The sequence below is a fragment of the Macrobrachium rosenbergii genome, chromosome 56 (genome assembly GCF_040412425.1).
Source record: "Macrobrachium rosenbergii isolate ZJJX-2024 chromosome 56, ASM4041242v1, whole genome shotgun sequence".
NCBI classification, from domain to species: Eukaryota; Metazoa; Arthropoda; class Malacostraca; order Decapoda; family Palaemonidae; genus Macrobrachium; species Macrobrachium rosenbergii.
The window spans coordinates 24894969-24909053 of NC_089796.1; the positions used below are offsets into that span (position 1 = coordinate 24894969).

General features: G+C 33.8%; 1 protein-coding gene across 2 annotated transcripts in view; it reads right to left on the minus strand.

Annotated features, from left to right (window-relative positions):
* Positions 1-483: 483 nt before the first annotated feature.
* LOC136836056 (PHD finger protein 12) overlaps positions 484-14085 on the minus strand; it is a 156786-nt gene continuing 143184 nt past the window's right edge. The window contains exons 14-15 of one of the 2 annotated variants that reach the window (XM_067099952.1): positions 6314-6441; positions 484-2967 (exon numbers count right to left, since the gene is read on the minus strand). In XM_067099952.1, the coding sequence (XP_066956053.1) occupies positions 2727-2967; positions 6314-6441 (369 nt within the window). In that variant the 3' untranslated portion in view covers positions 484-2726. The remainder of the gene's footprint in view (positions 2968-6313; positions 6442-14085) is intronic. The other variant, XM_067099953.1, reaches the window with a different exon arrangement.

Sequence of the window (14085 nt, forward strand, 5' to 3'; positions counted from 1 at the left end):
GAAGAATAAAGCTTGTCTAGCACTGTAAATGTAAGTCTCTGATATGGTCACACGTACATTATACATTCACTATAAGATCATAAACATGTTGTCACACTAAAAGATATGGAATTTGAATTACCCCAAAAATCATTACCATTCATGGCACACAAATACATATAAACAGCAACATCTTACAGCCCAAACAGGGACATTATATGCCAAATTTATGGCAATAAAGTTAAGAACTTTATTTCCCTTAATTGCTTTGTAACTGAATACAGTTTTTCAATCTAACAGTGACTAATATGCATCCTCTCTCCCCCTAATGAGCATTTTGCATTTTCAATTAACCTATTAGAAGGAATTTAACATAAGAACCTTTAATTTATGTCCATGAAAAGCAAGGAGACTAATAAATATTTATTTTAATAGGAGAGCCAAACCAAATGTTATCAAACAAAAGTATACTTGTGTGTGTTTTTTTTTACAGCAACAACAATCAATGCAAGATATTATAAGGAATGAGCTTAGTTTTCTTAGGGTTTGTTTAACTCCATGACACATCAATATTTGCATGAAGGAAATGCAGTGATGTTCACAGTGAATAAAGCATTGGCACTTCAACTTGTTCACAACTAATTCAGGGTTCTGTTATGTGAGCAGCAAACAGAACTTTGTTAATTCAGTCAGCAAGTTTGAACTGTGATTTAGCTCATGAACTCCACAAGGGAGAGTACTGCTACAGACTGCTTTACAGCAGTGCACTTAACATGTTATTACGGGTTCTTCACAGCATTCCTTCTGCCCCAGCTGTATTACTTTCTTTCTTTTACTAGGCAGTTCAATTTCCTTAACTTTACATTGCTTTACTTTTCTACTTTTTCTTTATATATATATAAAAAAAGAGTTGAGCCTGTGAGTCTAGAAATGTGACTCATTGGTTTTGTTAAAATAATTTTTAACATATATATATATACCAGTTCATGAACTAAAAGGAGCAGCATTCCTGTTACTTCCCTGACTGCATATCTCATAAACATTGACATATTGTAATCCTTGGACAATAGCTAAGATCTCAAGCATTTAAAGTATGCTTCTAGAAGTGACTGGGTCCTCTTGTAATTCAATGGTAAAGAGAAGTTTTTCTTAAAAGTTACCACAAACACAAACCTTACACCATGAAATATACAATACAATAGTTAAACCATCTATAAACCTGCTCTCATTTTTCATTCACTAAAAAAGCTAGGTTCATCCCTGATCTGTATATGTAGAAGCTTTCCAATGCTAAAATTATATATATTTACAGAGAACACACAAGATACAAAATATTTCTATGCAAATATCAATGGGGTGATCAATGAAAAAAAGGGGCTAATTAATTTCATGATGATAAAGATGAATGGAAGACGACAAAATTTGCACTGCTAAATTTTTTAATACCAAATGTAAATTTTTCTTGAGGAATCTGTTATTGCTGCAATATCTTTCTCCACCTTATTACAAACCTTCTGACATGAAAAATAAAAAAAAATGGAAGAATATTACTTGAAGAACAGATAAAGGATGGTTTCCTAACGAAATTTACATGACAAAGCTTTGATATTTCAGGGAACCCAAATGAGTCAGTTTAAAAGAATACTACTTTTAAGTCATACAGAGAGAGAGAGAGAGAGAGAGAGAGAGAGAGAGAGAGAGAGAGAGAGAGAGAGAGAGAGAGAGAGAGAGAGAGTAAAATCACTGAGTCCACATATGTGTGGGAGAAGGCCTGGCAAAACTCTCCACTCATAAGGGAAAAAGACAGACAGATGTCATAAATGTACTGCAAGAGTATAAAATAACATTATGAATTTTTTTTACAATATATACAATCCTTACCCATAGTGAAGGACAATAAATTTTTATTATACTGCGTATATACAATAAACACTAAAAATACATATAGATTGTTCAATAATGAGAGCTTTAGATAACATAGTTTTGGTACACAAAATGCTTTCTACAACCATGTACCAAATTTTATAATTTAAGAAAATCAGGTAAAATTACAAAGATGAGTTAACAAAATAACATTAAAGAAAATGTCAGAGAAAAGTGTCTGACTGTCAGCAGTACAGTATAAGAAATTGCATTAAACTTCAGTTACCAACAAAAGGCATCGTAATGTACAGCTCATAAAACTTTATATTTCTAAGTATAACTAAACTTTATTTTGTGCATAATGTTAACAGCACACTGAAGTTTTAATCTGGATAATGCAAACATGAAGCCTATAATTCAAGAGCATGTCAAAACAGCTGCCACATACTGCCACCAGATCAATATAAAAATACTGAGTTCATATGATCTTATGCAATGGCTCAAGTTACTAGCATTTCTGTTTGTATCATTTCCCAGACAATTCTTGAACACAACTTCCACAAGAGATTCTGCAGAAACTAACTTAATGCCCAACTAATGTTACATGAAAAAACTCCTTTTGTAGGACCATATTTTGTTGCAAATATAGTATCTGCAATCTTTGGCAGTGCCTAAATTCACCATATTCCTTTCATATCTCACACAATCCATTCTCTATCATTCTTGTCTTTAATATCCTTACTATTCTTTCAAGGTCTGTATTTTACCCTAGTTCCTTACTTTCATATTCACATCTGATTAAAGTCTCTTGACAAATAATATATCTATATAAGTATATATATATGTAATAATAAACAATAAACTGGTGTAATCTAGGCCAATTCTCATGACTTTGAAGTCTTTTCATCTTTTTTACAATTCTTTTTTTCTTCATCCTCATCTTCTTCATCTTCCTCTTCCTCCTCCTCTTCATCTTCCTCCTCATCTGCTTCTTCTTTAGTCTCTTCTTCCTGTTGTTGCTCTTCCTCTTCTTGCTTGAAAAACTTATCATAAGTATTAATGGTCGTCTGGACCCAGTCAGCTTTGCTGGCTTCATCTACTATACTGAACACAAACTGGAGGCACCTGCACACAAAGACAAGTACAGGACATTGATGAAACAATAATTCTTACCTCAATCTGATTCCCTTGAGTATTATACCCAACTTGGGCAAACATTATGTTCACTAACAAGGCAGACTTTATTCTTATGTGAGAGAGAAGTAACACAATCCTAAAGTACACAATAAACATGATTGATGACTTGCTAATTCAAAGCTATTTTACTGTTGGTGACTAATATTTCTATGGCCAACCAGGAATTTATTTTACAGTTTTACCCCTCCAGTGTAGAGTACAGTAACCACTCAATTATCCGATTTCACCTTATCTGAATGTCAACATTATCTGGGGGTTCCTAGACCCCAGGGACCAAAGATATATATATAATATACATAAATTTATATAAAAAAAAAAACATTCTCCATTGGTTGGTAACATTGTGTAGGTCAAAGGAAATGTTGGTAATGCTGCTTATAGTACTTATAAACAGGCTGAGAGAGGGTTTGGGGGGGTGTGGGAAGCCATGGAAAGTGTTTCCAGGGGAGGGGTTTAAATGGGTGGGAACGATGGGAGGGGTGCAGCAGTAATGCTGTTTACAGGAATAAGCACACAGAGAAGGGGTTATTGGGGAAGGTGGGTGGCTGGGGCAGGAGATTTCCAGGCTGGGTAGGGGGGTGAGAATGCAGTGTGCGATGGGTGGAGAGGGGAAGACAAGCATTTAACTAAGTGCTTTTTTGTTTCATGATTTTTATGTTTCTGCTTTTTCCACATTTTATTGAAGGACATTACACTACTGCACTGTAACTTGTAATGAGATAATCATGCACAACGGAGAGAGAGAGAGAGAGAGAGAGAGAGAGAGAGAGAGAGAGAGAGAGAGAGAGAGAGAGAGAGAGAGATACCATGCTAAGAAACACCTTACTGTACATATGCACAGTCTATAACGCAGTTATGTTTTTCCCAATTTATTAAAGGATACTACTATATTGTAGCATGTTATAAAAGACAGTAATCATATGCAATGCAAAAGAAAGAGAGAGAGAGAGAGAGAGAGAGAGAGAGAGAGAGAGAGAGAGAGAGAGAGAGAGAGAGAGAGAGAGAGAGAGAGAGAGAGAGAACAAATGATACAGCATTAAGAAACACACCTTCATACGCACATATAGCCTTTAACACACATATGAACACACACAAATAACAGTGCACATACCTAACTTTCTTCTCCCCTATCATTTCTCATTTTTAATTTTTTTGAGTTTTATTAGGCACTAATTTTTACTGCATAAAATGATAACCAAAAAAGGTGAAAACCAATAAAAATACCAAAGCGAAAGAGGGAGAGTCAGAGAGCGTGCTTTCGCAATTGTTATTGGCTTAAAAGCACGATGTCACTGACACAACATCATACGCCACTTTGTTTATCGCTTTTAACTGGCTGATACAGATACGTCATTAGTTCAATAGATTATGGTAGAAGGTGCTGGATAGGCAAGCACTTGTGTTTTTTATCAGGTTTCCCGCTATTGGCAGAAATGTATGTGTCATTATGATGTTTTGCTTTTAATAACAAATCGAAATAGGATCATAAACATATCTTTCTCTAAATGGCTACATCCATTAATTACCAATGCACTCAGTAACAAAGAACTTTTCCCTCTTGGTAAGAGGTGGAGGACAAGGAAACCCTCCTCACAGGTTTTTAAGAGTCCGGCCATTGTAAGCACCAGGGAAGGCACACAGGTAAGTGACAGAGAAAAAGTATTTTTATATTTGTAGGTTTGTAATTTAAAGACTGCTGTAATGGGTTTGGAAAAAAAAAAAAAAAAAAAAAAAAAAAAAAATTGTACATTGTCTTTTAACTTGCGTACAGTGTCTTTTAAAGACTGCTGTAGTGGGTTTGGGCAAAATGATAGTGATACTCATTTTTATCCAGTAGTGTAACCTACTCTACTGCATGTTGTGTATGAAAGGAAAAAGGAGGGGTTCGCTTTTTTAGTATTCTGTAAACGAAAACTACTGAGATGGCTATTTGTCTGTCCATCCACACTTTTTTTGTTCACCCTCAGATCTTAAAAACTACTGAGGCTAGAGGGCTGCAAATTGGTATGTTGATCATCCACCCTCCAATCATCAAACGTACCAAACTGCAATCCTCTAGCCTCAGTATTTTACATTTTATTTAAGATTAGTTAGCCATGATCATGCGTCTGGCACTGCTATGGCTGCCAACAACACAGGCCACCACCTGGCCGTGGCTGAGAGTTTCATACAGCATTATAAGCTGTACAGCAAACTCGACTGCCCTGAAGGAACTTCAGCACATTTTTTACTTGTTTTTAAAAGCGTACAGTATTTATACAGCATACAATATTTTGTTACAAATACGGGAAAATAAGCTAGCTCACTGCCTTTTGCACCAAGTTTTCTGTTTAAAGTATGATGGTTGTTGTTTATAAGCATATTGAGCATTTATGCTTATGAAGTATGGACAAGGTAGGGGAGGTAATGGTATGGAAATGCTATTTTTTTTTTTTTGTTTTACCTTATCCAACAGGACCTTGGCTCTATTAATCGGATAATCAAGTGATTATAGTATTTAAATTGTCCAATCTTCTGCTTCCAACAGAAGCTAGCAAAACATTTAAAGTATGTACATTGATCTTTAATCTTTCACAAAATTTTCAGTTATGAAGAAATGAAAAATTTATGCCATAATTGAGAGCCTATTAGACAGTTATCCCAGTTTATAAACAGTGTGTCACCGACTTCAGGCGGCAGTGACTTACGGCAGATTCAATCTTACAGTGCCTTTTGAGTGCCATAACCTGATGTTGCATCAGTTACAGCACCACAAGAGCCACTGACGGCAAGAATGGGCATCAAGTTAACGGCACTGTAACTTGATGCAGCATCCAGTTATGGTGCCAAACATTAATTTACAGCACCCTAAGCACCGTTAAAGGCCCAATAACGGCGAAAAAACAACTCATGTCAGAAATCAGCTTATGGCGCGGCACTGGAATGGATCCCCTGCCATAAGTCAGTGACACACTGTACAGACATCTCTTTAAAAATTACATTATGCCAGACACAAAAGAAGTATACTCCAGAGGCATTCCATCATCCATGTATTTGTATATTTGATAGAGCCTCAAGAAGTATATAATAAAGTGCAACAGTTCTGTTTTTACAAGACTTTTTAGAGAACTAAACCACAAAATATCTTCACTGGCTTTCCCCATTAAACAGAACTGAGTCTTGTTGTGAATGGATTCAGGTTTTGTCTACTTCAGTCGATAAAATATCCTAAGTAGTGTCTTTAAATTCCAAGAAAAATTTACAGCACTTACCAGAAACAAATGAAAGCACTTACCCAAATCTGAGATGAGAACCATGGTGCAGAACTGCTCCTCCTTCCCATCCACCACTACCAAAATTAGGAGACTTATTGTGAGGACCTGGTTTCAACTTTCCACGCTTGCAGTTACACCTCGTTAATGTCTGCGTATTACAATGAAGTTATCACTTATGTGCCAATAACATGGTGTATTTTAAAAATAGTTTTATTGCCTATATTCAACCACGAATGCTTAAAATCACATGTATAAATGCAATGTACAACAAAGAAACAAGAAAAAATGAAACAGTATAAAGGTAAACTACTGTTTAATCAGACCACTGACTTCAAGCTACAAAATATAATAGATATAGTAATTGTTTGACTTCAAGCTCATGAAATATAATATAGTAATTGTATTAGTCTACACCTGGTTTCAATATGGAATATGAACTAGAAACATGAGTCAGTTGTAGATACATTAATTTACCCAACAGTATTACTTAAAAATGGGAGTTCAGCTACAACACCAACCCACACTTCACTTTCTACATATAGTAATGCCCTTACAGAAAAACAGAGACAAATGCAAGGATTCTACAAAAAATATTAAAAACTTTCAACAAAATCATAAATTTCTCTTTAAAAGATGGCACACGAGGGAAACAAAATTTTCTTCATACAAGCCCAATATTGGTAATTAGTCTACATCTGCAGTCTTCACAAATCCTAGACACTACATTCCCAATCAAAAGAAGTATCTGCTGACAGCAGAGCTCCACATGCACCCCATGGATTCTGGGGTCCTGGACAGATAGCAGCCTTAATTTCTATATAAACCTAAACAATTAGCTGTGAGAAAAATGTTAGGGTTGGGAACCCCACTAATAAAGCACAAAATTCCTTTTGACAGCAAAACTGTTGTTTGTCCTCAATGGAGGAGTTACTCTCATGGGCCCACCAGGATTCCATAAGACAGACTAACCAATATCAAAGAATTCTCAGATGGTTAGTGTTGGCCAGGATATTGCCTTCAATTTCACACAGTGATTGATTATATAAGAACTTTAGAAGACGAAGGCTCTTTCCCTTTCCTTTTCCCATACTTATTACCTGGTTTTCCTTTCATCGTTCTCACATAGATATGACAACAGCACAGGTGTCGGCCAAATACCCATTAGTCTTATGGTCTGTGATGCAGTACTAGCAGACACTACACAGGTTGTTCCAGAAGAATTTCTATTTTGTGTTGCTGATTTGGTGACATACATACATACATTATATACATTATATATATACATACATATATATACATAACACGGAAAACGAAAATCGTCAAAAATCATAAGAAAACCTTACTTTTTAATGCTTTGGGTGCATTGAAAACGATGTAAACTGCATTATTATTGAGTTTTACATCAAAAACCTTCAAATTATGATTATTCTGCCGTTTGGGGCCACACACACATGCGTCGTAACCACGAACATGCGTAGTAAGCCAGGAAATAATTTCTGATGAATATATTTGAAAATATATATATATATATATATATATATATATATATATATATATATATATATATATATATATATATATATATATATATATATATATATATATATATATATATATATATATTTATATATACAGGGTGCATAAGTAACGCCCTTTTTAATTTTATATCTTATAATGCATTTTTTCTTTATTATTTTCTTTAATTAATTTGCTAAATCTTCATTTTTCAGATATTTTATACAACCATGAGATTAACAAAGGAACAGAGAGTAAAAGCAATTCAATTGTACTATCAAAACAATAAAAATGGTGCTGAAACCGCAAGATTGTTATCAGCTGAATTTAACATCCCAAGGGTGCAAAGCCTAAATATCACAAGCTTGATTAGAAAACTTGAATCCACATGAAGTGTAAGTGATGCTCAAAGAGCGGGTAGCCCAACTTTTGCAACAAGTTTAGAAAAGTCCAATGAACTACAAGAATCGTTGCTGTGTTCTCCTAAAAAATCCAGTAGGCGTCTTTCTGCAGAGTTAGCAATTAGTATTTGTATTGAACATTATTAAACCGAATAAGCATTATATTAATTTTGTTAATATATTATATTAATCTATTAACCTGTGGCAATACATTCATGTTTTGAAAAATAAAGGATAATCAAAAGGCTTTAATTTTGTTCCACTTAAACAAAGGGCGTATTTATGCCGCACCCTGTGTGTGTATATATATATATATATATATATATATATATATATATATATATAATATATATATATATATATATATATATATATATATATATATATATATATATATATATATATATATAAAGACAAAATCCACAAAGTAAAGAGAAATACTGGAGTGCTATGAGAGCCCTTTTGACTGGCATCCTTTACTTAGCAGACTGCATGCCAGTGTTTCTCTTTCCTTCGTGGATTTTGTCTTTATTTATAAATTCATCACGTTCCATATTTTTGTGATCCAGTTATATATATATATATATATATATATATATATATATATACAGTAGAGCCCCGGTTCTCGATGCTTATCCGTTTCAGAAGAAGCGTCGAGATTCGATTTACTTGAATTCTGAATCAATTTCTCCCATAAGAAATAACTGAAAATGGATTAATCCATTCCTGACCACCAGTCATTACCCCAACCTTGCCTTTTTATACAAAACATTACACAAATTACAATTAAATAAGTTTAGAGTTAAATAACTTACCATATCAGAAGCACTTTTTACATTTTTAAATGCATACTGTATAAAAAAAATTGGCCTACGACCAATGCGGCCGTATTACAGATGCTAGACCGAGCGCCATAGGCTAGGCCAGGTGGCCTATAGGCACTACCAGAATGTACTGTAACGGGTACACACGAAAACTGTTGTTAATAATTATAACATTGAAACACAAGCCTGATTATTACAGTAAATTAATAATACAGTATTTATAAGCCGAATTACTGTATGTCTGTTATCATAAAATTAAGAAAAATTTCCTAAATTACGTCGGCACTCGGCAGCTTATGGCATGAGCAGATGTAAACAAACCACAGCGCCACCCTGGTGGTGTATCGTGGTACTAATTACATAAACGTTGTTTACATTCAGTATTTATGATAAATTTCATACAGAGTCTACTGGAACAGTGTACAAAATCACTGTAAAACATCTTTCAGTAAATATTATGATACCCTAACATATTGGGGCCCATGATTGGATAAAAATTCAGTGCAGAAAGCCAAAAAAATTATGATATACCTGTACAAAAGCATTTACTTCTCCAAACAACAGCAGCAGCAGTGTGTGTGGGCTTTAAATGCCTTTAAATATGCGTGGGAAGAACGCCACCAACAATGCCAACTAGCGGCAGCCACCTGAAACACTTTTTTCTACAAACATCATATGATTCATCAGGTTGGATTCCGGTTTGTTGTTCGAGCTCCGACGCAAAATTTACTCAACATTTTGCGTCTAAATCCGCTTTATGTCAAGTTCTAGTACTGTAGAGGACCGGGTTCTACTGTATATATATATATATATATATATATATATATATATATATATATATATATATATATATATATATATATATATATATCAGTAATGCTCAATCTTACATGATTTGAGTTGCATGAATTCACAGACATGTGACATTTGCGAATCCTCGAGAGAGGAGGGAGAGAGGGTGAGAGGGAGATATGGGTTGTCCTTACTTAAGAGAGTGAAATTATTCATCAATTATTACGGAGAGAGAGAGAGAGAGAGAGAGAGAGAGAGAGAGAGAGAGAGAGAGAGAGAGAGAGAGAGAGAGTTATTCTAATGTTAGCTATCAAAATATGGAAATTCATGATTTATGAAGAAAAAAGGGAAAAAGGTGAGAGAGAGAGAGAGAGAGAGAGAGAGAGAGAGAGAGAGAGAGAGGAGAGAGAGAGAGAGAGAGAGAGAGAGAGATCTTTTGACATGCTGTGGGCAACAATTGACACATCTGACAGCTTCACCCTCACCCTCTTCGAAGGTTTCTCGAAAGATCAGAAAATGATATTTGTTTGTTTAAAATATCACATAATTTACTACAGAAATGTATAAATTTTGTAATTATAGTTATATTATTATTATTATTATTAGTTATTGTTATTTAATCTTATAAATCTTATTAATATTTGAAAATTAGTACTTATCATTAAGTAAATCATTTTGTGTATCAACAAAACAAACATTTACATGTAACCATAAAAATTCTCTCATCTCAGTAGGAGATGAGGGAATTTTTACAGTTACATGTATATCTTTATTTGTTTTGTATGATAAAACAAATGATTTACCTAATAATATTATGAGTACTGATTTTCAAATATTAATAAGATTAAATAATAATAATAATAATATAACTGTAATTACAAAATTTATAATAAATGATTTACCTAATATTATGAGTACTAATTTTCAAATATTAATAAGATTAAATAATAATAATAATAATAATAATAATAATAATAATAATAATAATAATAATAATAATTTGGCAGCAGACCCTCTTTTAAACAGGTTCTATTGAATATTATTGCTGCTTCAGCTGCATTTATTTTGTAGAAGACTTTTTCTATTCTCCTTATTGCGGACTTCTCTTCAGTGGAGGTGTGCAGCAATAATATTCAATAGAACCAATAATAATATAATAATAATAATAATAATAATAATAATAATAATAATAATAATAATAATATAACTGTAATTACAAAATTTATACACTTCATAGTAAATTATGATATTCAAACAAACAAATATCATTTCCTGATCTTTTGAGAAACCTTTGAAGAGAGGGGCAAGGGCAAAGCTGTCAGATGTGTCAATCGTTGCCCACAGCACATCAGAAGATTTCTGGTACTCTCTCTCTCTCTCTCTCTCTTTCTTCTTCTTTTTCCTTCATAAATCATGAATTTCCATCTTTTGATTTATAACGTAAGAATAACTTCTCTCTCTCTCTCTCTCTTTCTCATGTTATTCTCTGTCTCAATAATACACAAGAGTTCCTCGTTGGGCCAGTGGGTTCCATTCTCAGCTAGCACTCTGCTGGCCACGAGTTCGAATCTCCGACCAGCCAATGAAGAATAAGAGGAATTTATTTCTGGTGATAGAAATTCATTTCTCGCTATAATGTGGTTCAGATTCCAAAATAAGCTGTAGGTCCCGTTGCTAGGTAACCAATTGGTTCTTAGCCACGTAAAATAAATGTAATCCTTCGGGCCAGCTCTAGGAGAGCTGTTAATCAGCTCAGTGGTCTGGTGAAACTAAGGTATACTTTCTTTAATTATACACAAACAATTTAACTTAACATTTTAAGTAAGGACAACTCTCTCTCTCTCTCTCTCTTCGTAGTTAGCGCTCACACATTTTTACAACTTATTATTTTTTTGTATGTCTTTACTTGTACAATAGAGTTTAAATTGATCTAATTTTACCTGTACTGTCTACGAACTGTAAATGAGCTAGTGTGGCAAATACATTCTAAAACATAGAGACATAATAACTAAGAGTTGTATTACAGTAAATCCCCCATATTCGCGGTCTCACTAGTCACAGACTCACGTATTCGCAGATTTCTCTGTGGAATGTATCTATCCATTACTCGCGGAAAATTCGCCCATTATTATTACAAATATCTAGTATATGTGAAGGATAACATAAATCTGTCCCTATTTTTCTTATGTATTCAATGTCTTGATCCAAATACTGGGGACTGACAATGAGCAAAGCTTGTAAAAACAAAGAAGAAAAAATTTATATTTTCATGTTAAGGTGATGGCCTAAATAAAAATGGACATAAGTTAAGTTGTTGGTTGGTTTCCTATAAATACTGAATTTGCATTGAAATGGTTCTCTATGTATTAAAACATCTAACAAAGCCCCACAAAAAGTTTTATAGTCAAAGTAACATGGAGAAAGAAACCCTTAAGAACATTCTTAGCTTGCCTTATTTTAGTGGTTTTGAAAACATAAAATCATTGTTAAAACCTTTTAATGTCAACCTTATTTTTTCCTATAATAACACACTCAAAAGAATGTTAATACAAAATAGCCCTAAAGAAAACAACAACATAATATATAAAATTCCATCTTTGGACTGCCCCTCTTTCTATATTGGCCAATCTATATGCTATATTCATTCATTTAAGTGAAAACTCTCTCACAGGATAAATTGGACTGAAAGTTCAGTGATTGCCAGATCGAAAGATTTCTCTTCAAGAAATCTATTGGAGTCCGCTATTATCCAGCTTGCTTCCAGCTGTAATTTTAACCTTAGCCCTGGCATGTATTATTTGGACCGCTGTATTAGAAAAATGTTCAAGAATGACCTAAAAGATAAAATCACTGACTTAATTACAAATTAGTTACCTTATATATATTTTGTATGTATCCATATGTTTAATATAATTTTTCATTTGTAAAAATGTTCATCTTGCAAAAGTTATTATTGTTTACAAAAAAGAGAATTATTTTGTTGTACTAATATTTTTTGGGTGGTCAGTCACGCCCTTGTACAATCTTTTAATTGCCCTGTCCCTGCTTCTGAACGGTTGATCCTAATCCTTTGTAAAGCCTCTAAAATATTTAACCCGGTTTTGGCAGTTCTACTAATTCTTCAATTGTGTTGGATTCCAGGTACATATTTTTCCTTTATAATCCCCATCTGTCATTAATATGAGCTTTCTTCATAAACTTACTGTTATATTTCTTCAGTCTGCTAAGTAAAGGACAAAAGAGTTGAAAGGCTTAGCAGCACTCCAGTGTTTCCCTTTCCTTCGTGGATTTTATCTTTATATATATATATATATATATATATATATATATATATATATATATATATATATATATATATATATATATATATATATATATATATATATATATATATATATATATATATGTGTGTGTGTGTGTGTGTGTGTGTGTGTATGTGTAATTGTAATACAATGCACTCTTAACTCTCGAATTCTTTCGCTTTTTTGGATATGCTTGTCACTACAAAGCCGTAAGATCCAAGCGCAAGAAATTGGAGAGACTGTGATGGCCGGTTACGGGAAACGAACCTGCGTCAGCAACGTGACCTCCTTGTGATTATGGTGACGCGGGTTCGTTTCCCGTGACCAGCCATCACAGTCTCTTCAATTTCTTGCGCTTGGATCTTACGGCTTTGTAGTGACAAGCATATCCAAAATAGCCAAGAATTCGAGAAGTTAAGAGGGCATTGTGACTATTACAATTACATATGTATCTGGTAAAAGTGACCAGTAGATTCTACACACACACACACACACACACTATATATATATATATATATATATATATATATATATATATATATATATATATATATATATATATATATATATATACAGGCAGTCCCTGGTTATCGGTGGGGTTCCGTTTCTGAGGGTGTGATGATAACCGAAAATTGCTGCTAATCGAAAATCGGCGATTTTTGCGGGGTTATCGGCGTTTAAAAGCGCCCGATTTTTCGGTTATCGGCGCCGTTAGGTATGTATTGGCGCCAATACCCAATTATCATGCCAATAAGCGGAAATCGCGATTTTCGCCGCTAGACAAGCCCCACAAAACCGAATCGCTGTTAACTGAGCCCGCCGTTAACCGGGGACTGCCTGTATATATATATATATATATAAACATACACACTAGCTGACCAACCTGGCAATGCCTGGGAAAACTCTGAGTAACAACTTATAAACTGTCTCTCTCCCTCCTCCCTCTTTCTTTTCCATA